Genomic DNA, 23121 nt, shown 5'->3' on the forward strand with positions numbered 1-23121 from the left:
ACTTAAATTGATGTTAAAAGACCTATTAATCAGAGTTTATACATTAAACCATCATGCAAATATGTAGGAGATACCTCACTCAGAAATATATATGTCAGTAAATGTCCTGTATTTGTTGCTATCTGAAATGTGACAGGAAACTACCTACATGTGTCAGATTGTAAAGGAAGTCAAGACTGAAACCAAACTACAAATTGTGTCTTTTTTACATTCACAGGGGACATTTCTATACTCGGTTTAGATAAAAAAAAAAGTAAAAATCCCAGGATACCCTCGGATGTTGTGAAGGGCAGAAAGAGGAGAATAAATCTCCGGAGTGAGCTGCAGCCCTCCCCCATCTTGTAACCATGTTCCTTTGATAGCGTCCTCCATTGTGGGTCATTATGGAGGACAACACAGTGTGAGATATACATGCAAACACCACTAGATAGCACTGTTAGCTCAACCTGATTAAAATCACTTCAATAATCTCCCAAAACACAGAAAGCCTTATGACCGATACACCAAGAGTCTGCAGGGTTTCATACTAGTAGACATAAAATGCTTTTATTATTATGGTTATAGAGGCAAATAGTCTGAGCTGACATTCTATGGCATTGAGTTATAACTGTTTTTGATGTTTTGTTTTTTAGATGCATATTATCAGAGGCAACAGTCAAAGGTTACATGTCATGCAAACTAGATAAATAACTCTTTATGTGTACCTTTGCTATAAAGTTAATCATCCACTGGCAATAATGTAGTGCTCTTAGTTAAAAAAGGAAAGAGGAAAAATATACATACAGTATGTAAACAGTCAAAGAAATTGCACTTTCTTGGCTTGTTATTAGAAGCCACACTACTGAAAGAGAGCAGAAATGTAACACTGGAAAGACTAAATCACTGTCACTGATTGTCTGACCAATAATTAGAAAATGAAAAATGTACGCTCAGCTAACAAAAGAGACAAATTATGTAATTCTACAAAAAAATCATATACAATCATAGTCAATTTTAGGGACAAATGACTGGTATATTGGTCAGCTTTATACTCTGTTAAAAACATGTTAGTAAAACGAAATGTTTGATTAATAAGTTGTATGTATAATCCCAATAGTATTGTCATGTATAATACTCATTTTACACGCTACTGCTGATAGAAGGAAAACAGGTCTCTCTCTCTATGTACATTCATGAAACTAACCGCTTCTTCCACTAAGTGGATTAGCCCAATCCTCCTAACATGAGGACAATCTACTATGCAACTGTACAGAAAAATGACCTCCAATCCTCAGATATTCACAACTAAAAAAAACACAACAACAGAAGTCCTTATATAGTCCTTATCAGATGAGATATTGCTTTTAAAGACTGCATGAGTTCGCTTAGGTACGTACACAAGACAACATGGCACTTCTACAGAGCATTTGGGGCAAATCAATTCTAGTTTTGTCTCTTGTCTTCCCCCTAGGACATTCTGATTGTCAATGCTCTGGAGCAAAAACATTCTCAAAGGCAGTCTGACGTAAACAAAACCCTTTTTACCCCTCTTTCTCCCTTCCCCAGGAAGCAATACTGAAAATAGTCAACAATAAACATTCCTATCATGAATATATTTTGCCCATCTCTTAAGCAGACAGTGTTCAAGCTGTCTTTTTTTTTTTCCAAAAATAAGTTCTTTCTTAAAACCTCATTTGAAATTCTCTTGCAGCGATGCCAAAATTCCTATCACAAAGCCCCCCCCCCACCTATTCACTGGTACATAGCAGACATAGTCTTGGTAAAGTGAAGAAAAACCCCTACCACTGTCTCAACAGCTTTCAACTGGTTCATTTCTCTTTGTGTCATTTCCCAAAGGTGCAATGTGACTTTGAAAGCTTAATGAGTAAATGAGGGTTCAATTTTGACCTACTTAGGGCCCAGGCTACATTTTTGTATCCCCGGGCAGCTCCTGAGCTTCTCGTCTCTTGGAAACTTCCGAGCTTAAATGCTAAATACCATATATGTCCACTTTCAGACTCGGACCAATGTCTGTCTTTGCTTAAGGTGCCTAAGTAAGAGCAATCAAAGTGTATGTGTTTGTGTGTTTATATTGTGTTCACTCAGCATACATACATACAGTCTTTAGTGTGCTTGCTCATCCAGCACTAGTGCAAATTCATTTCAGCTGGTCTGTGTCTTTTATTTCTTTCATCCGGGACAGTTTGTCTCAGTTTGTCTCATCCCTTGCCGCTTGGACAAAAGATGTGTTTCCATGGTTTCATCCTTGGTGTGATGCCCTTCGGAGCGCTAGGTTCACCACACTCATCTGTCAGTGTGTGAGATGTCTTTCTTGCATTTTTCGGCTGCTATAATTCTCCATCTCGCTTCTTCTTTTTCTCGCTTGTTCTCCGCGGCACTACTACTGTTAATAGCAGTGTTGTGACATCAGTTCCTGTCCATCTGTCCGGTGGTGGGCCTGGTCCCTTTCTCAGAGTGGTCCCACCTACGTAAAGGCAAGACAATATCAACAAGACAATGCGTATACATCTCCGAGTCCCTCCTGTTTCTGTATTTGATGCTCTACTTACCTCTCATTGTTAGCTTATGAATGCTGCAGGGTCAAAAGTAAATCATTCAGCCGTTTCCTCCTCTGTTCTCTGCTGCAGACCTCTTCTTCCCCTCGTTTTTCTTCCTCTCCCTCCTCCTCTTGTCTGTTCTGGGTTTTGGTGGGCTGTGGTGAACAAGTATGCACAACTAATTGCAAAAGCAGATTTTTTTATCGTTGATCGGAAACATGCATTCTTAAAAGAAAATCTTGTTTTTTTTAGTAGGTGGGTGGTGTTTCACTCACACAGGGGCTGGCAGTGAGCGAGCTGGAGGTGTCCTGACTCTGATGGTGGGGGTCACTGCTGCTAACCGTCACCTCCACCCCCACTTGCTGATCTGTGGGTCAGAGTTCAAACAGTATTCTGTATGTTAGTGAAGGGGTTGTAGGAGGGAATGACAACAGCGCATAATTTATTTTACAGATATATCTGTAATTATGCGTGTGTCCTTATTTCCCTTTGATTCCTATCAGTCAGAGAATCTTTGATGGTAACGATGTGGTTTCACTGTTAATGGGGAAAGTTGATGTCAGCTGGGTTCTTGGACACCAGTGCTGGATGACAGAAATGGGGAAACATTTCTGCAGGCTGAAATTCTGTGGTTGGAAAACCACTTAGTTTGTGCTGCTGAGTATGATATGGAAAGACAGGCCAAATATGAGGACGACGGGCTGTAAGCAGAGCACACACACACACACACACACACACACACGCACATACATGCACACATTAAGTAAAAGACAGAACAAGGGACATAAGAAGAAATCTATACAGATGTTGAAATGAAAATGTGAGTTCAACCACATACACGTATGCATACACAAACACCTACAGAAACAAAAACTAACACACACACTTGCTTCATGGACCTGACTTGATGTGGCTGTCGTCTTCATTGGCTCCATCACAGGACAGGCGTCGTGAGTTCTGCTCCTCTCCCTCTGCGTCTCTCTCCCTCCCTATCCTCAGTCGGATCTGTCTGTCTCTCACGAGCTCCCAGTTCCTCACAAGGAACACGTGGTGTTTCACCACAAAGCTCCTGGCCCGGCACACAAGGAAGACACATTAGCTCACTGGCATTAATTCAGTAATAGTTTACTGTATCTATGTTAATCGCGGCGTTCTTTCCATACCGCTCACTGCTGGTCAAAGGCTCCATGTCGAGGTGCGGAAACAAGCTAGTAATGTCGCTACAGCTCTCCTGTAAAATACAAATAAAAAGGAGGGACGCTTGTAAGTTTAACACTTATTAAAGCGACGTTCTTCACTGGAGTGAACAACCCCAAGCCACATGAACTCACCGCTGTCCGATGAGAGGATACAATCCTTTCCTTCAGCCGGCCTGAGTGAGAGGTACAGAGTAAGACGCTGTATGAGAGCATTGATTTGATCCATCTACTAAACTTGACGATAACACATTGATTACTGGCAACTCACAGTAATGCCGCTTCCTCTTCAGGGGGACAGTAGGCTGCTTTTGAAGCTGTGACAACACAACATCAGAATTACATGCACATTCATGACACTCCACAAATCCCCTTGTAACACTCTTGTAACACTCTTTTATCTTCAATGATGCTTCAGGTTGCCCGTCTAACTTCCTGATTCTGTGTTGTGGGGCTCCACTGTACCTGATTGTTCTGCCACAGGCACATAACATCATAAGGTAACTGGAAATGAATCTTCTTCAGCCTAAGGTACTTCCCTGGAGAACGAAAAGGCAATTAGGATGAACAATCGCAGCTACAACAAACTACAGCAGTTTTTGGAATTGTATTAAATACTCACCAACATTTATGGGAGCAGGTAAAAGGCTATATTCATGCTCCCCCGGTGAGTAATCCATACTGTCTTTGCACAACTGCCGGGCATGGGAGGGCGGGCTAGGAAAGAGACTTAAAAACATTAAAAACATAAACAAACAAAAGATTTTAAAAAATTGTAATAGTTTGTTTATGAATTATGTCAACTTACTCTGTAGTTTTGTAATCATCAGAGTAAAGACCCGCCCTCAGAAACTTCTTCCTGGGAGGCCCATCTGCTTTCTCCTCTCTTTGGATGGTTACTGGTTGAGAGGGAGCCTGGTCGACATCTAATGGGCTAAAACATTCAGGAGGGGTGTCACACTCAGGTTTATCCTCAGCGACACTAAAAGGAAAGCACGAAGAGAGAGATAGAATGATAGAGAGGAAAAAGAGAAAGAGAGAAAAGGCACTGGTTTAGCACACAGTGCTGAAAACAGTGGGTTAATAAAGCAATAGTGAGTGGTTGTATTGAATTTTCAAGTCAACCAGCTCAGGTACTTTATAATACAGTTGTGAGTGTTTACCTCTGATGACAAGGAGAGTCACCATGTTTTCTTTTCCGTCCCCTTTTCTTCCTGGCCTGCAGCTCCAACTCTGTCACCTGCTGCACTGTGTCGCCTCCTCTATCTCTCTCTGGCCCTCCCACTTCTCTCCAATCTCTGTTGTGTCCTGGCAAGAGGTCGGGTGATGACACGGAGGGAGCTGCCGATGAGTGCATGGGGGAGGACACAGTGGAGGGCAGTGGATGCTTTCTGGGCCGCCCTGGCCTTCTTTTCCCCCCTCCTGCCACACTCTCTGGCGTTGGCACGGTTTTCTGCTGCCCCCGGCTTCTTGAATCACCTTGTAAACCTGCAGTCATTGAAATGGAAAGAGGGAAGGAGGGGTTGAGGCACAGGAGGAGGGGTGTAAGTGGCAGAGAGGAAATGAGACAGATGTGGATCAGCGATTGAGCCAGCAGGAGGTGTGATGTGAGCCCAGTCTAGGCTGAGTCATGCGGATGGGACACAGATTATGTGAGTCACAACATTTCCTCTGACCAGTTCACTTCTGGGAAATGCATTAAGAGGTGATTTATGTACGCACATTCACAGCAAAAAACCACAAGAATGTCCACTGTGCAGAATGCATACTTTATGGTATGAACATGCACACGTATGCACTCTTCCACACAAATAGTTTTTGCATGATCAGTTAATGTGGAACACAACCTCAAAAGGCTGAGCAGACAAAGACAGAGAAAAAATCTGGATGTGCTAAACTTAGAAACGTGTGTTTAGTTAAATGATGAATTGATGTCAAATGTATTACACTTCTTTTAAAAACATTTTCCCCTCACAAGTTATTTTTGCCCCCACTCTGACCTCCATGCTAGTCCTCCATTAATCTCTCCTGAGGTCATCTATCTTTTTGATCCATTTTCCACAGTCCCTCACAGACTGACCACGCTTTCCTTTTTCCAAGTCGGTTGGCCAGCAGTGAGGGGTAGGCCAGGCTTTAAATAGCCAATCTGGTGGTTAACTAATGACTGTGTGTTCACTGGGTAGCCCCGGGCTGCAACAGCGTGTGGTTCGCTGCAGGCCGGGAAGATTTCAAAGATTTTCTGGAAGATTCCCATAAAGATGCTGCTATAACAATTTTTAAAAACTCCAACGGAGCGGTAACATGTATGTGTGTGTGTGTGTGTGTGTATGTGTGTGTCTGTGTGTGTGTGTGTGTGGGGGGGGGGGGGGGGTTGAGCTAGGCACATATCCTGCACAGCAGCGGGAGTCTGAAATTGGCTATAAAAAGAACGGAGTCTGATTTCCTCTCAAACACCCTCCAGGCTTTGATGTGTGGCTCAACAACACCTGAGAAAAAGCAATGCTGTCACTATAGTGGGCAAACTATTGGTGCCAAAATCTCATCTCCACATTCTGCAAATAAAGAAATCTGTCATAACCTCGGAAGTGTAAAGAGCCTCTTGGCTTACAACCTATTCACACAGCTAGCTGTCATGATTTGGGTGCTGTTGTATTTCATTGGTAAGCACAGTTGATGTTAGATTTTCTATATCATCTGTCAGTATTCTATGTATGCATGACACAATGCAACTATGCATTCACACAACACATAAAGCATGTTAACAATGGAGATTTGTTTGTAGCATTTATCAGCACAGACAGCCAGAGAAATACTAATATTGCAGTATTTGCACCAACTTTAGCATTAATGCTAACATGACCTCACAGCCATCACACAGAAGCACAGTCATGTCTATTAAGTCACAGATTTATTGATCAAACCATTCATGCATCCTTACCTGCTTCTCTCCTCTCAGTCCATGCTGGCTCATCTTTCCTCCATGACCTGTCCCCACTTCCTGGATTCCTACCGGCCAATCCGATCCTCAGACCCTTCCCCCCTGTTGCCAAGGCAGCTGATGTGAACAGGTTGGTGTGTGTTGGGGATGGTGACGTCCTGTACAGGTGCGACTCGTCCTCCCCGTCTTCGTCCTCTCCGTCTGATGCGATCAGTCTGCCTGTATGTTGCTCTCCAGTGAAGCCTCTCCAGCTGGAAGTTGTATTTCCAAACCCTGTACCTCCAAGGCCCCCAAATTTTGTCCAGCTCTGGCCCAGACCGCCCCAGCTTCCTCCAAATGAAGACAGGTGAGAGGAACCCAGCCCCAGTGAGGTGAGCGATGTGTGTTTGAACCTCTCTGCTGAGGATGATGTGGCAGCAGCAGCAGACCCCATTCCTCTTGCCCCTTTCCTTCCTCCTCCACTTTGCCCCAAAATGAACCCTGACCTTGGCTTTGAACTAGCCAACCCCTCCCTCTCCATTCCATCTTCCTCCTCTTCCTCGTGTAGGTCCTCCTCCTCATCCATGTCTCGTTCGCAGTGCCGGTGTTTATGTTTGTGTTTGTGTTCACTCCTCCCACAGCCACAGGAGAGGCTGGATGTGAACCCTGAGCTGAGGTGTGGGGCTCCTCCACTGCCTCCTAGATCTCCCTCAACCTCTCCTCCTAAAGCTCCCTCCCGCTGCAACCTGCTCCTCCGCCTGTGGAATCTGGCGGGGTTGAGGAGGAAGTGGGCATGATGGGACTGATGGGGGGCGTACTGGTGTGGCGAGGGAAGCTGGTAGGAGCTGGGGAGGTGGTGGTAAAGTGTCGTGGCTGGGGGATAGCCGCTGTAAAAGCCCATATTTTCAATGCTCTCCTGAAATTTTGACGAGCAACCACATTGCCTGCTGTCTGGCTTCCTGCTGCAATGCACAGGCTGGCAAGGGTAGAAAGGCTGGGGAGAGAAGGAGGGATTAGCAGAGTAAGATGAAGGGTGAGGAGAGTAGAAGCCATTCAGATTGATCCTGAAGATGTTGGAGCGGAGAGAATGGGAGGAGGAGTGATGACGCCTTCCCCCAGCAGCATTCCTACTCGCATCAAAGCCCTGTCCCAGTCCTGTCCTCGCCCAACTTCGCCGTCCGATGTGGACCTCGCTGAACTGACCGATCACATCTTCTAGCTCGGCCAGAAACTCTGGATCCTGCATGTGCAGCTGCTGGTGCTTCTTCTTATGTTTATTTTTCTGTCTCTTCAGTGCATTGTGTCCAAGGCATGGGTAATAATCCAAATGATTGCACTTGTTGTGTCCTGGGCAGGAGCACGGGCACAAGCAAGTACAGGAAGAGGAACAGTCGTAATCCCTTCGCCTGTGCCTGTGTCTGTCTCTGTGCCGCTCCATAGTAGTTAAGTTGGTGATGGGGTTTGTGTGTCTCGGCATTAGAGAGAGGGGTGAAGAGACAGGAGAGGGACGGTCGACAAGAGAGGAAGGGTGCCTTTGACCCCCCAGAATCACTCCTGACCCCTGACCCAACCTGAAAATGCCTCTAACCCCCCTCATCTCCGCTCGCTCAGAAACACTGTTGTTATCCGTGCCAATCCCACTATCGCTAGGCAGCGTGTCCTCGCTGTGTGACTCACTCCTGGGGGAGGGGGTGGCCTCTTTCAGGTGGCCAGGAGAGCCTGGTGTGTGATGCAGTGGAGGGGTGGGACAGGAGAGCTTACATGAAGACTGGTGAAAGGGGAAATGATGCCTTCCCTGACATGGACAACTCTTCTTCACAAAGGGAGAGAGGGATGAGGAGGAGGGAGGACGGGGGGAGGTACAGGAGGATGATGGGGAAGGGAGGAAGAAAGGGTGAGGAAAAAGTAGGGAAGATGTTGGTTCTGTGAGGCTGCCTTCACTATAAGGGCTCTGGGCCCCACTAGAGTGGGTGAGAGATGGAGAAGGAAATGGGTGAGAGGGAGGATGCTGGGGTTGGTTAGATGAGAAGAGAGATGTTTCAGAGGGATTGTTAAACAGGGACGACTGTGTGGTGTTCTGGGAGTTGGCGTTAGCGGTTTGGGCTTTAGGCTTGCGTCCTCGTCTCTTGCCCATGTAGATGGTCCCTCTCTTGCTCACATTGATCTGAGGGCCCAACTTGCTCCCAAAGGAGGAGGACAGGGCTGAGAGTGTGTGTACTGTTGTAGCCTCTATTGATTTACTCATTCTCAGAGAGGTCTCGCCATCTGCTGCCTGGCCTCCCCTTCCCTCCTTTCCCACATACCCAGACAGCATTACCTTGTGAAGTCTCCTCTTCTTTCTTTTCTTCATCTCGTTAATCAGCCTCCTGATCTTTAGCTGCCTGTTCCCCTTTTCAGCATTGTGAAAATCTTTACTCCTGTCAGTACGATTCAGTGCATCGCGACTGTGGTCCTCGGAGAGGGGTCGCTTAGGAGGACGGCCACGCTTCTTCGGGCTGGATTTAGACTGAGCGGCGCACTGCAGTTTTGGACTTGGCTCCAGCACAGGGGCTTTTTGAACTCTGTCACACACCATAAGAGGCACCTCCGTTGGGATAGCGTTTGGTGAAAGTCTCGTGGGAGGTTCATCTGAGCTAGAGCTGTGGGATTTTGGCCGGCCCCTTTTTCGGGCAGGGGTTATGGGGCATCTGGAAGCAGGGGGACTAGGGTCTGATGTGGGATGACTCTGCTTTGGGGATGGAGGTTTGGTTGCAGAAGAGAGAGGGGATGAGCTGCTGTTTAAGGAGCTAGAGTGAGCTGTGTGTGACTCATCAGTCTGATGAATAGTGGCCTTGGCAGGAAGGGACATCTTGGGGTTTTGGGGGAAATTTAGTAAAGGATTATGTTGGGAATCTGAAGGGGCTTCCTGATTTTCCACCCTCTGAGCCCGGTGCACCAGCTTGGTCCAGCTGGGCCGCCTGGCTTTACGTTTCTTAAGCGGACGGCTGTCCTGCTCTTGGGGAGGAAAAGGGGGAGAAACAGGGGCACGAGCAGAGGGAGTTGGCAGAGAGGGAGGAGCAGAAGAAGAGGGGTGGCTTGGAGGCACAGTTGAATGTCTTGAGATATCTTGTTCTTTTGATTTACTGGTGTCACCTGTTGCTATTGCTAGCTCAGCTTGTTTAACTGGCTTGCAACTGTCATCCATCTTGTCTATCTCATCTGGTCCGTCTGGATTCACAACTTTACAGGTTTTATCTAGTTTACTAGTATCAACTGTTTCGCCAAATGTATTATCCTCTGGTCTTTGTCTGTCTGGGCTAAGCTTGTCCCTCTTTTTCTCTGTCTTTCCTCTTTCAGTCTTTAACTCATCCCTCCACGTATTATCAGTCCTATGTCCTTCCTCTTTTTCTTTGCCATGCCTTGATTTCCCATCTTTCCCTTTCTCCTTTTTCTTCTTCTTGCCTTCCTCCTTTCTGGTCTGACTCTTTGCTCTTTCAGGCTCCAATCTATCTCTCTTTGATTTTTTGTCTTTCCGTTTGTCTTTCTTTGCTTTCCTCTCTTTGTCTCTCTTTTTCTCTAGTGGGGCCTGTATAGAAGGATCCTGATCTTGGGGTTGGGTAGAGGAGAGAACCACAGTGGGGGAGGACTGTGGTTTAGGGGTGACTGAAGAAGAGGAAGGAGAGTCTGGTCTACTCTTATTGGACAGGCTGAGTTCTTTATGGGAGGTGGTGAAGGCTGGAAGTCTTGTCGAGGAGTCCATGGAAGAAACAGAGGAGGAACTGCTGTGTTTTCCAACTTTGCTTTTCTGCGAGGTGGAAGTGCCAAGGATGTCAACAGAGCCTTTCCCATTAGATAGTCCCTTCTGTTTTGCTGTCTGAACCAAACCATTATGTTTTTTGGAGGTCTTCCCTTCATTCCTGGTTTCCGATGAAGATGGGGCTTGGATGCATGCTGTGGAAGGAATAATTGAAGCTGTCTGGTCTGTTGTAGGCGAGCATGGTTTGTGTCCTGCAGAGACAGGCTTGCCATTGACACTGGGAATCTTCTCTTTCTTCACTTTCTCAGATGAGCCATTTGAATTCACCTCTGTCTTATCGGCCAGTTTGATAGGAACCTGGGGAGTGCAAACACGGAATCTCTGTCATAGACAACAATGGCTGTAACATCCACTAGTTTGTAAGGACAACAGCGAAGGACAATGGGGAAGAAACAACAACTGAAATGCTTTTGTTTTTGCCCGCCCATTAAAAGGGAGAGTGAGGACAAAATGACTCAATCAGGCAGAGAAAAGAGGGCATACTGAAGAGAAGGAGACAGTGAGGTGATGGAAACAGGAATGGGGCTGACACAGAAAGGAGAAATACAAAGGCAGAGAAACAGAGAGGAAGGGAGTGGGACAGGGACTGAAGGGGAGAGAAAGATAAATTAGAGCAGGTAGAGAAAAGAGGGGATGTAAAAATAGAAGGAAGGGACAGATATAGAGAGCCATGCAGAGACAGAAAGAGAGAGAAAGCTGTGCTATTGGTAGCTATAAATTACCACTAATACAGATGAGAAGGCCTGACATTTCGTACTTGTCCTGTAATTTTGGTATGCTACAGCTTGAGTGGCGTTTTTGCAGCTAAAGCAATACGCTTCCCCTTGGGGGATTGTCATACGGACTGATGGACCAATGTCTGTAATACCTCCAAGTGGTTGCCGTGCTGTTGTCCTATTTATAGGTCTGCTTATTTAAATAGGCTGCTTAGGTTTCAGTATTGAAACAATAGCCAATTTGACCTTATTACAGATAAGCACAAAGCTGTACGATTTTGCACCATGTAGGCATGTTTGTGTGTGTGTGTGTGTGTGTAGCCTTGTCCTTAACATACCTGTTTGGCAGACTTGGTCCCTTGGCTGGTTATGGCAGGGACTGACGCTGTCGTGGAAGCTGTTGATGATGACAGTGGCTGCGATGATGATGATGATGATGATGATGATGATGATGATGCAAGTGGTGGTGAAGCGGCAGATGCAGTTTGTTTGGATGTGGTCTGGATAGAATCCAAGCCTGAACGGTGATCTCTGGTTGGCTCGTCTGGAGTGGAGCTGGTTTTGTTCTGCGGTCCTCCTTCTCCATTCCCCCTTAGCAGTCCACCCCTGGCTTGTCTCTGATAGGTCCTGACGGTGGGCTTGCAGACGTAGCTCTCCAAGATCTTGGGCGGTTTCTTGGTGCGTTTGGCCTGGAGTCCAATCCGGAGACGTACATTCCCCTCAGGGCAGCTGGTCTCTCTGCCAGAGATCTGAAGCTGTTGCTGCCCTGCGCTTCCACAGCGCCCCTCGATAAGCAACTCCAGCACTGCCCCCTTGTCGCCTTCTCTCTTTTTCAATGTTCCTCTTTTCTCCTCCTTCTTTTCCCCTACATCTCCTTTCTCCCCCTCACCCCTCTTCTTTTTCTCTGCCACTTCAGAGTCTTCAGATGCAGAGGTGGGGTCCAGAGTGGAGTTTGTGGTTGTAGGGGTTCCCCCCTTCACTCTCTGGTCCATCAGAGAAGTCAGGGGGGAGAGGCAGGATGCTGTGGAGCTTCCAGTATAACACTATTAAATTACCCCAGTGGGATTGTTAGGATCAAGAGCAAAAAGCAGAATGTAGGTGTAGGTCAGGAGATTTCCCAAAGAATATCCTGTAATAGTCCAAGTACAGTTGCTCTCCGTCATCCAGCGAAGGAAGGGGTCTCTCTTGTCCTTTAGGCTTGAACTGAGATGGAGTAAGCTTGAGGCAGAGAAAGAGGGAGAGAAACGACAGACAGACACAGACAGAAAGATAGAGAGGCCAGTGATTAGTCATTTCAGTGAGCTCAGATGCTGAGTAGCAGCAGTACAGGAATTGAGGGGAAAGTCCCGTTCCTGCAGGCAGCTGTAGAGAGGTGCTAAAGTCTGTGTCCACAGAGATGATCTCATCATACAGAACCTACAAATCTCATCCCCCTGGGGGCCAATCAGCGCCACCGATTCTCAGAATGTCGGCATTAACTGGAAGAAAGACCTACTCACATTCCTCAAAAACAGCTCAGCAGGTTTTCTCAAAACAATCTGTAAATAACGGCAGCTCTGAAAGACAGCAAACACTCTCTAAACCTCTACACTTTTACTTATACTCTGCCTCCTCTCCCCAAATCAATATATCAATCAATCAGCTCCTGACTAATTCAAACACTTGATCCAGTCTCCTCCCCTCCTCTCCCCACTGTCTTTGCGCCTTCTGTTCTCAGCTACTCCCACAAGCACTTCTCCTCCCACCCTTCCCTCTAGTGTACTTTCTTTTCTCTCCGAAACTCCGCTTTTCATGTTTGGCAGAAAGCTTTTGCATGCATTCTCTATTAGTCCCATCCTCTCTCTCTCCCCCTCTCTCTCTCTCTCTCTCTCTCTCTCTGTAGACCACACAGTAAAATGGTCAACTCATACACTGTACCCATGTTAATCAGAACCATATTTCCTCCTCCACTTCGTTCTTTTCCTCCTCTCCAACCTAAATCCTTCCATTCACGGTCCGACCATTCCCCTCCTCCCCTCCTCCCCTTTTCAGTAGTGGTAACACAAATCCGTAGGAAAGGGTAAAACTTATTTTTGGAAAGGAGTGCAAATTCCTCCTCCTCCCATTGCTTCCTCTAAGTCAAGTAAGCTTTTCATTGACCCCATTGTAAATTGACTTTTAATGTGACATTACAGCAAGTAACACACCCTAAAATAACATTCTCCCCACCAGAAAAAACGTTCACTCTCGCTCGCACGGTGTTCAGCCTAGTTTTTAACATATCGAAGAAAAGCACCATCTTCTGTCATGCTTCCTTCATTATACTCTCTCATTAAGGGAGACGCTCATCCATTTTCTATTAAAACACACCCAGCCAAGCATTTTTGCAGCTCTCTCCTGAGAGCCTCTTATGAAATAGCTCATTTGTCTCACAACTCACTGAACTGCCCCCCTTAAACTTACAAGAGCATCTCAGATAATGTTTTCATTTCAGAGCTCAGTGGGCTATCTCTCCTGACTCTTGGTCCCTCCACACCCAAACCCTTTCCTTGAATCATACGGAGCTCAAATCAACATCTGTTCCAGTAACTGCTGTTATGTAACAGTTTTTGAAAGCATTTCAGAGGCCTAACCTCCTTACAATCAAATGAAATGAGCACAGAGATGGACAGTGGTCCTCTGCCGCTTTCATCATGACCTCTAGGCCAGAGGCCTGACCGCATGAAGAAGAGGATACAGGCATGAGGAGAAGCTTGATATGGGTTGCAATCCTGTTTTGCAAAGTGGCTAGAAGAGAATAAGAGTGGCAGGTTTTCAAACTTAAAAGGGCAAGCCCATTCAACATCAGTCAAAGTGCATACTAATAGCTTTTTATTCTCTCCCGAGCTATACCTCTCAAACATAACTCAAAATTATTCCAACATTAGACCAGAAGCTATTTCCAGTGACAGGATGATGGGTGGACTTGACACTGCAGTCAGTGTGGGTTCCTCGGCAGCGCTGAGGCGACGATTAAATCATGATAATGGCCCACCCCACCATATTTCCAGCCATAATCACCATCCCATGACGGTATTATCATCAATAACTACAACACCATTATCCTCTGCCTGACAACAGTACAGAAGTCCTGTGATGGCATCTTAAAATACTGAACGGTGAAGCCTCACTCCACTCCACTCCACATACACATGGAGGTTTCTCACGTGAGTCTCCCCCCTCCTCACACACACACACACACACACACACACACACACACACACACACACACTTTCTTCTAGTTAGTGTATTACAAGTGTGTTGGTCGGACATTGTGTACCCAGGTCGCAGCTGCGTAGGTTGACTGATGTTGCTACTGTAGATACAGTATGGGCAGTGGGGGTGTTACCGCACTGGAGCAACCTATCCCCGGTGTACTGAGGACGTCCACAGGGGCTTCCTTCTCCATAATGACTTTGCGCACCTCTGAAAAACACTCTCCGCCTGATGCTGTCGCACTTAAAAACGATACACACATGCACGTGTTGTTGTTGTCGTCACTCTTATGTCCATAATAAGATATGAAACACATATTAAGCGTCCAAAAACATACACAAATTGAAACTCAACATGGAAGTGGGGTTGCTACGTAGCGTCCAAATGTGCTTGCTATAGTGTTTGTGATGTGGATTAGTCCCCGAGCCACCTTTTTTCCCCTCTTCTATCTGTCCTCTGCCAGCCCTGCTGGTGTCAGCAACATGGAAATAAGAAATATCACCGCGCACGGAGAACGGAGGGAGAAACATACTCAGCAACAAGGGATAAAATTAGCGCACCGCGGATGCACAACATTATCAGTAACCTTACAGTGCTGTGAGCTCGCTGGTGATGACAGGCCTGCACACATTAATGCAGACTGCCATGAAAATCTGTAATAAGGCTACGTAGGCTACTTACCCGAGAGCGCGTCCCGGAGCCAACTGCGTTTAGGCATGAGGTTAAGGTGTTGCTGCCTGCTTACCCCTCCACACCAACAGCAATCCGGAGCTTTTTGGTGCATTAGATGTTGCTTTGATTACATAACTGAGGCCAGGGGAGGTTAAAACACCTCCTTAAACCGAGTTTCAGTCTCATCGGAGCGCGGAGCCTACTGTGCAACAACATTGGCGCGGGTGTTTTCATAATCATACAGTCGACAGATCTTCGTCGGCGCGTCTCCGCAGCTAGGTGGCGGACTGGTTACACTGGATCTTATTTCTGCCCACTTCTCTCGGGGAAAGTTACATCGCTCCCCGCCAGTAATAATGGATCAGATTGTGCTCACACGAGCTGTTAACGTGTCAGTATCACGGGGGACGAAGGGCTGCAGCACCTCGTGTGTGTGCGGGGTTACAGGCGGTGACAGCGCAGAGGGGTTGGTGGATGTGCGGGAATGCAATTGCGTGGCCATTTTCGTGTGGCCAGAGGAGGGGATAAAACGGCGAATAGAGCACAGGATCTCAATGCGGTTCATAATAGGCGATTGGGGAGGGCTATTTAGACGTTTAATAAAATGGCGACGACTTTGTCTGAAGTAGGCTGGTGGTAAGAATTAAGGGAGCAGCTCAAAAGTTGTGTCACTGTAGTGTAACGGGATTCAGTTTACTGTAGTAGGAGAGGAGAGAGAGAGGCAGCCTGGAAGAAGCACTTATTAAAAAGTTCACATGTGAGAGCTGTTTATCATCACTGAAACATATTGATCCATACAAGCAATGTTTTCCTCCACTCAGTGGAATAACACAAAATAACATATAGGGCTACAACAAAACATATTTCTACTACAGATTTTACGTAATGTTTTTGTATGAACATAAAATAATATAATCTAGAAACGCATTAACATTAATAATAACGATGATTGTAATAATCATTATATTAATATTACATTATAATTACTATTTATTATTCATTGTTACAATACTATCTAGTACTAAAGCAGTAGTAGCAAATAACACTTGTTGTTTTGTTGTTTATAAGTCTATTGAGGGCCAGATGACAAACATGAACTTTTGGGCTCCTATTGGCCCCTTGTTCCTCCTGCAGTCAATGCAACTCTGTAATACAACAGACTCATGAATTTCACCTGTACCCAGTAAACAACCACCATTTTAAGAGGGATTGCTGTATGTACAATAGTTTTGGGTAGTTAAAATTAAAAACACAGTTTTATTTAAGAATATGTATGTAAGGACAATATCACAATAACGTTTTTTTTAAACTAGGGTCTTTCAACAAGACAGAGCTTCGGGATAAGGTAATGATGCAAATTTGGAGAGCAAATTAGAAATTCATTAAATTACTATACCAAATGACACATATTGAATCTGGGGCAGGGCACTGGGTATACTGGGGCTGTTGCCAACTTTGCATGGTTGGTAATCAATCTTTGCCTCGATGCATGGCCAGATTCATTCTTGCCCAGAGAACATGTTTATGGCCCTTATGGCTCAAACCCTCACTCCCCACCTCCTCGTTTATGTGTCCTGTCAACTATGAGTTCCTATCAAGTACAGTGCACACACAAAAAACGCCTTTTTAGGGGTCCTGGGAGTACGGGAGCATGGGGGCTCTTGGCCTCTTTGCCTGGATGCTAATCCAGCCTGGGATATACAGTATTATTTAAAAGTGATTTTCTGTTTTTGACAACTGATAGTTTGATTGTTAAAAAAATATAAATGCTTAGTTAACATCTACATAAAATGTGAATAATGTAAGTAATAAAATAGAAGGAAATAACCAAAACATTCATTTTGAAATAGGAACATCATAATAAGCAAATCGAGGCTTAAGAAAATAAAAGAATAAGGAGTTAAGGCAAGTAAAAGCTGGATTGAAAACATTTGTTTTTCATCATGCATTCACACTTTGTAAAAGGGACTTGTGACTTGTATTTGAATCTCCCTAGAGTCACTACAGATTTATTGGTTAAAGGATATTATAAAATTAAAAATACTGGAGGCCTATTTGGTTCAAAAGACAAACGTTGGCAACAGCTCTCATAAATCCTATCAAGAGAGTTGTGTTTAGTGCTTGAAACGAGCACTGTCCTTCTCCAAACAGTTAATTATGTATTGGACTCCTCCGCTGTGTTAACAGCTGTCATAACTCAAACAGCATTCATTATTGTTACAGGTAAAATGTGTCAAAGTCTGACAAACTCCATTTTCTTCAGTTGTTGTCGTCTGGCTCGCGCCTTCTCATTGGCTAGAAAGATTTGTGATGGTACAACGTCACTTCCGGCTCTGAGTTGCATGATGGCGGTCTCCATGACAGATCTGGCACATTGACTTCGCCTGGAGGTGTGCAGTTTACCCTTTCCTTAGTCTACTCCGGGGAAATTTGACCAATAGATGACCTTAACCGAAATCATTGTGACTGAATCTGAACTGAATCGCAGGTAAACAGCGTTCTGTGCTAAAATAACGTTAGCTAACATTGCTAATGTTGCCTGTAAGTGACATGCCTGCTGGGGACCGCAGCTAGCTGTTAGCTCAGTGTTTACGCAAGGTTAAAGGACACTGCTTGGTTTTTACATACTACTTGCTTCAGTGGCACATGCGACCCCTGAAATATAACTTAAACTCGTTTCGTCCTCCATGTTTCAGATCATGGCGCTCCACAGACTGTCCTTCAGACTACGGCAAACGGTAAGGTCCATTTAAACAGCAGGTTTGAGTGTTTTTGGAGAAGCTGCAGACACATATAACCTGGACAGAATGAAGAATAATCCTTTTTAAAATGATATTTTGACCTGGTTCAGCTGCTCTGTTTATAAAGCAAGGATGCAAGAAGATGTTTGTGACGTTAAACTGGAGCAAAACACCTGTATTGATTTTTGTAGCTTGTACATTACATGTTCCCAAAATGTACAGTATGTAGTGATTGACAGTAGGTCAATTTACATGCCAACCAATGCCAAGTAGTTTTAGTTCTGTAACACTCATTTGAAAACAGTGTTTTAAAAGTGTTCATAAGGAATATCAAGCAAAGCAAACTGTTATTAAACACATGTTCAATCCAGAGCATTACTGTACATCTCACTAAGAATGATTAATTAATTAAAACAGAGCTTAGATGTATCTATGTGCTCAGTTAGGATTCAGCATCCTACCTTAGGTTGTAGACACTGGATGCTTCCATTCAGTCCCAGAGGAGGACAGAAAGCATCACCTGTATGAAGTCATAATGACAGATTAATGTAGATTACAGTACAAGTTTACGTACAAGCTGTTTTAACTGGGCTCAGTTTTTGTTGAAGGCTTTCTATCAGTGTATTATGTCTTGTACTGGATAATTAATTTATTAGGTGTATATCTGTTTTAATATGTCTCATATCAATACAGTACCATGTGTTCTGTTTTGATCATTGTTCTGGTTTCTCTGAGTATTAATTCTATAATTATTTTTTGCAGGTAACGCATGTAAGGTCCCTTCATACCAGTGGATGTGTGCAGCAGCAGGAGGCGGTGGCTGTGGAGTCAGAACCGGAGCAGTTGTCAGTTTTCAGAACACAGGAGAATGATCCAGTAAGCAAATCTCACTCAAGCAGTGCAAATGTCTTCATCACGCTATCAAGCAGGGGAAAACAGAGCACAGCTGCCTAGTTGCTGCAGATTTATATTCGTAGCAGCAAGTTGTCTGTACATTTGCATGATTTTAGCTGTTGATCTCACGTATTTTGTCTCTTTCCAGGCGTGTCAGTCAGAGAAACAAATGGGACAGTATTACACGCTGCCCTCTGCACACATCCACACTCTGTTCCCTCACGGTCTCCCTCGGCGCTATCAACAACAGGTATGTGCTCGTGTGTGTGACAGCATCCACATTATTTTAAACATACTGGTTCATAGATAGTATTTTGTGTCTTGATTTATTGATTTTGGTTAAATGTACCAATGCCGACAAATGTGTGTCTTTTTAGGTGAAGACGTTTAATGAAGCCTGTATGATGGTGAGGCAGCCGTCTCTAGAAGTCATCTCTTACCTGAAGAAAGCAGACTACAGCAAACCTTCTCTACGATATGTATTCTGTATCCTTTGCAACACGTGCTCACAACCACACACGCAGATAAATATGCTCTTGGTGCTTCTGATGAACGCCGTTGTTAACCTGATCAAGTTGTTCAGATGGCTTGAAGGGCAGTGGGAAGACGATGTCTCTCTGTCACACACTCCACTTCTGCTACAAACAGGGATGGTTGGTGATGCATGTTCCTGATGGTGAGACAAACGCAATCACACAAGGGCCTGGCTGCTACCGCTGTACAGAGGGTGACCTACATCTCTGCTTTTTTTAATCTAATACAGCTCACCTCTGGGTGAAGAACTGCAAAGAGCTGCTGCCCTCCTCCTATAACACCTCTCGCTTTGATCAGCCATTACAAGCCACCGAATGGTTGCGCAACTTCAGAATCACCAATGAGCACTTCCTCTCAAAGGTAAAGATCTTTCCGCAGTGTGCATTTTTATAAACATCCTGCATCAGATGATATTTATATAGGCTGCAATTTTACAATTTGAACTTGATGACTCTTGAGTACTCATCGTCAAAATAAAGGCTTGTGGAGTATTGCATAATTTGTCACATTACTAACAAGCATGTCGACATTTATAAACCTTGAATGAGCCTTGACAGCATCTTCACAGCGGTTTCGGTCACATGCTGATATACATAATTAAACTGTTTTATGACACCACCTGAATTTCCCCTTATGCACCGCTCTTAAAGGCAGCGTTTGTAGCACAGCGTCTTTGCATGACAGAGGAGCTATATAACAGCATGATGTGGTTTGAGGTTTATTATTTATGGGATTTTATATTTTAATGTATTGAGGATGGAGCATGTTCAGTACTTTAGTGCTCTTTAGCTTGTTGAAATATTAATAGATTATTATAGATCATTAATTTGTGTAATGAGGCAAATGAAAAACATCTGACACCTGGTGCATGAATAGAAATGAGGACCCAGACCATGAACATGGTGAATTAAACTGTGTGGTTTCTCTCCCAGATAAAGACAAAGCAGCGCTATTCCTGGACAAAGAGAGAGTTCACTGAGGAGGGAAGTCCACTCGGGCAGCTGGTGGATCAGGTGAGTTTTCTCACAGAGTATTTGTGTGTGTTTATTTGAGATGCGGTTTATCTCGCCCTCCGAGACCTTCGCATCAATTCTGTAGTTTTTTCTCTTTGTTCGCTATCCTTTCCTTCATCTACCGATTTCCCCACTGGGGGTCATTAAAGTTTCATCTTTCACCTTGACTGTGCTGCTTAGTGGTGATCAATAGCCAATGAACTGAGCACGAGGATGGATCAGCACAATATGTTTGTACCGCACTCACTGACAAAGAGCAGGAGAGTTATGTTCAGTCGGGGGATTTTTCACCTCTTTCAATCAATCATTTGCTCCTTAATAAGAAAAACACGTTTCTCAACACCGCCGGTGTTACTGTGAGCTTTAATTAGATCTGATATTAATAGCCAGCCTTCTGACAGCACATTATTAGACAAAAGAAATCAAACCAGTTTCTAACCTCCTGCATCTGTACCTAAAGAAATGGAGCATGAAATTACTGTTTGCTTCGACCATAACTCTCAGTGGCTCAGATTTTGACCTACAAAGTTGTTTGTTGATACTATATAAAAGAGTATTTCACTGATTTAGCATTCCACTCCTATATCATTGTCTGACTCATGATGGACAGTAAAATTCAATAAAAACATTTTATATTACCCACAGTTGTGGTTGTAATGGTATACTCTTCAATACCTGTAAGCAGACTTTGATGTGTTAAATCGGCGGCGTTGCCATTTAGTTGCTTTAAAGAGATTGTCATCGGGCATCTGATGGATGTTTCTTTTGCTGTAGGGCATAGCTCGCGTGAAGAGCAGCAGTGATGTGGTGGGGGCGGTGATGAAGGAGCTGAGGACGCAAAGCGGGCAGCCAGAGTCAGACTTCCGCCTGGCCGTGGCTGTGGATGGTGTCAACGCCCTGTGGGGAAGATCCACCATCAAGAAGGAGGATAAGAGTGCTGTGAGGAAACGCATCAACAAACGTGTCGCGTCTCATTTTTTGTCTTCATGCTTCTCTGTCAGCTTACGTGTCTCTCTTTCTTACTGTCATCAGGTGGATCCAGAGGATCTCACTTTGGTTTATAACCTGAAAAAGATGATGACGAACGGCTGGGTAAGAAGAACGCACTAAAGGAGATGACCACAGGTGCATGAGAATATTACATCTCAGATTTCTTTATAACATTCACTCTTTTTGTCTCAGACTGGAGGCGCCATCATCACCACTCTGTCTCAGACGGGGTCTCTCTACACTTCCAAATCTTCCTACTTGCCTCAAGAGCTGCTGGGAGAGGTCAGAGATCATTTTGTTGTACTTAATAATCTGCAGCGCTTGTCCTCGAGCTCTGACAGCAGATTTCCTTCTCTTTTCTAACTTCATTCATTAGTCAGGAATTTGAAAACCTGGCCTCCGTACAGGATCAGGGCAATCCTCAGAACTAGTGCTGAAGTTGTTTTTCAGATTTAAATAAAGTGATACACACAAGACATAATGGTTATGATTTGTTGATGTTTGTGGCAAGCATCTCATCCTTTTGTTGTCTGTAGAGCAACAAAAAGAGCCTGTAAATCCACCAGTATTTCCAGTGTACAGATTACTTTTGTCAACAGAGCATTCTTGAACAGAAACTTAATCGTCAAATGTGTCATTACTGTCCTGATCCCGTCTACCTTGTTCATTCCGTTTTATGCCAAACTCTGTACCTGTTTGCAGCGTGATACCAGTGGTTGTGTTGTTGCAGTGGGCTGAAATATTATTTATAGCGGCCATATTTTTTGCATGTCTGCATTTCATAAGCTCAATTGTGGGGTCATAAAACATTCTTGTCTTACCCCCCAACAAAAAGATGCATTTAGATGCATTATTATGCATATTTCTCAACTCTGCATTTAAATGAAATAATTAGGAATATCTCAATTTGCTTGACTTAGTAACAGGGCCTGTGGTGCATTATATATGATGATATACTCGTCCGTATTTTCTGATTCATGTGTAAGTTAGAGATGAATTTAATCTAAAAAGTGTTTAGAAGTTCTTTCCTGAACAGGCCTTTTTAAAGCGATGTTTGATGTCACATATGCTGACTTCCTGTCTGTGTTTGGCTCATCAGAGGGGGTTTGACACCATGGACCCGCTCATCCCGGTGTCTGTGCCCAACTACAGCGAGAAGGAGTTTGAGAGCTGTTACCTCTATTTCATGGACCGCCAGTGGCTGCAGCATCCACAGAGTGAGCGATGATACTGTGGATGCCTTTCTTCAAAAAAGAAAATACATTTAAAGTAATGCTTTTTCAGTAACTTTAAATTATTTTTCCTCTCATCAGGTCGAACAGAAGAAGGAAAGAAAGAACTCATCTTTTTGAGCAACAGAAATCCATCAATGTTGGACAGAATTTGTTCCTTCCTATGAAGTTACAGAAAGACTTCAATCTCACACACACACACACACACACACACACACACACACACACACACACACACACACACACACACACACACACACACACACACACACATATCATACACACACACATATCATACACACAAATATCAGTGTCCTAGAAATACATAAATATTCAAATGTTCATACCTATAATGCCTGTAAATTATGATGCATGTGTGTAACTTTGATAATAAAATGTGGAATAAAGTTTAAAAAAGAACTTTATTAAAAATTCAACATGCAGTCTTTAATTGCAAGTAGTTCTGTCTTGAATCAAATGAATCTCTATGGGAATCTGAAAAGCATTATAGGAATGCAAAGGTATTATCTGCCACTTAGTTAATTTCTTTATGTGTGATAGAAGTGGGAGAAAAAAACAAAGTTTTTAAGTTTTATTTTGACACAGATATTACAATTTGCACACGTAAATTTAAAAACAATACTAAAAC

The 23121-nt window shown here is 44.2% G+C and overlaps 2 protein-coding genes across 8 annotated transcripts; one reads left to right on the plus strand and one right to left on the minus strand.

Annotated features, from left to right (window-relative positions):
* Nucleotides 1-527: 527 nt before the first annotated feature.
* On the minus strand, nt 528-15313 carry LOC306700293 (uncharacterized protein). 6 transcript variants are annotated; one of them, XM_079165281.1, is made up of 14 exons: nt 15078-15313; nt 11501-12380; nt 6672-10743; nt 4897-5221; nt 4542-4667; nt 4356-4462; nt 4199-4272; nt 4005-4050; nt 3869-3909; nt 3701-3768; nt 3437-3606; nt 2813-2904; nt 2550-2692; nt 528-2464 (listed from the first exon to the last, which is right to left on the minus strand). In XM_079165281.1, the coding sequence occupies exons 2-13, from the start codon at nt 12152-12154 to the stop codon at nt 2564-2566; spliced, it is 5904 nt and encodes a 1967-aa protein (XP_079021407.1). In that variant the 5' UTR covers nt 12155-12380; nt 15078-15313; the 3' UTR covers nt 528-2464; nt 2550-2563. The 6 variants fall into 6 exon arrangements, 4 of the variants coding, with proteins under 4 accessions (XP_079021407.1, XP_079021405.1, XP_079021406.1 ...); XM_079165279.1 differs by having other exon boundaries at nt 4542-4715; XM_079165280.1 differs by having other exon boundaries at nt 4356-4450; nt 4542-4715; nt 15078-15312.
* Nucleotides 15314-17411: 2098 nt separating this feature from the next.
* On the plus strand, nt 17412-22758 carry dap3 (death associated protein 3; the record flags this gene model as incomplete). Of its 2 annotated transcripts, XM_079164039.1 has the most annotated exons (13): nt 17412-17556; nt 17765-17806; nt 18572-18685; nt 18852-18953; nt 19081-19189; nt 19287-19379; nt 19467-19597; nt 20170-20250; nt 21025-21189; nt 21283-21342; nt 21433-21522; nt 22340-22457; nt 22554-22758. In XM_079164039.1, the coding sequence occupies 12 exons, from the start codon at nt 17768-17770 to the stop codon at nt 22637-22639; spliced, it is 1188 nt and encodes a 395-aa protein (XP_079020165.1). In that variant the 3' UTR covers nt 22640-22758. The 2 variants fall into 2 exon arrangements, with proteins under 2 accessions (XP_079020165.1, XP_079020164.1); XM_079164038.1 differs by lacking the exon at nt 17412-17556 and having other exon boundaries at nt 17756-17806.
* Nucleotides 22759-23121: the final 363 nt, after the last annotated feature.

Source organism: Pholis gunnellus (assembly GCF_910591455.1).
Source record: "Pholis gunnellus genome assembly, chromosome: 8".
In the NCBI taxonomy this organism is placed as follows: domain Eukaryota; kingdom Metazoa; phylum Chordata; class Actinopteri; order Perciformes; family Pholidae; genus Pholis; species Pholis gunnellus.

What these genes read in the sequence shown, in the direction of transcription:
- LOC306700293 (XM_079165279.1), bottom strand. Translation starts at nt 12,154, where the DNA reads ATGGACCAGAGAGTGAAGGGGGGAACCCCTACAACCACAAACTCCACT. An exon ending in GATGATTACAAAACTACAGA is followed by an intron (nt 4,463 to 4,541) that starts GTAAGTTGACAT and finishes AATGTTTTTAAG; the next exon opens with TCTCTTTCCTAGCCCGCCCT. An exon ending in CCTTTGACCAGCAGTGAGCG is followed by an intron (nt 3,607 to 3,700) that starts GTATGGAAAGAA and finishes GTGCCGGGCCAG; the next exon opens with GAGCTTTGTGGTGAAACACC.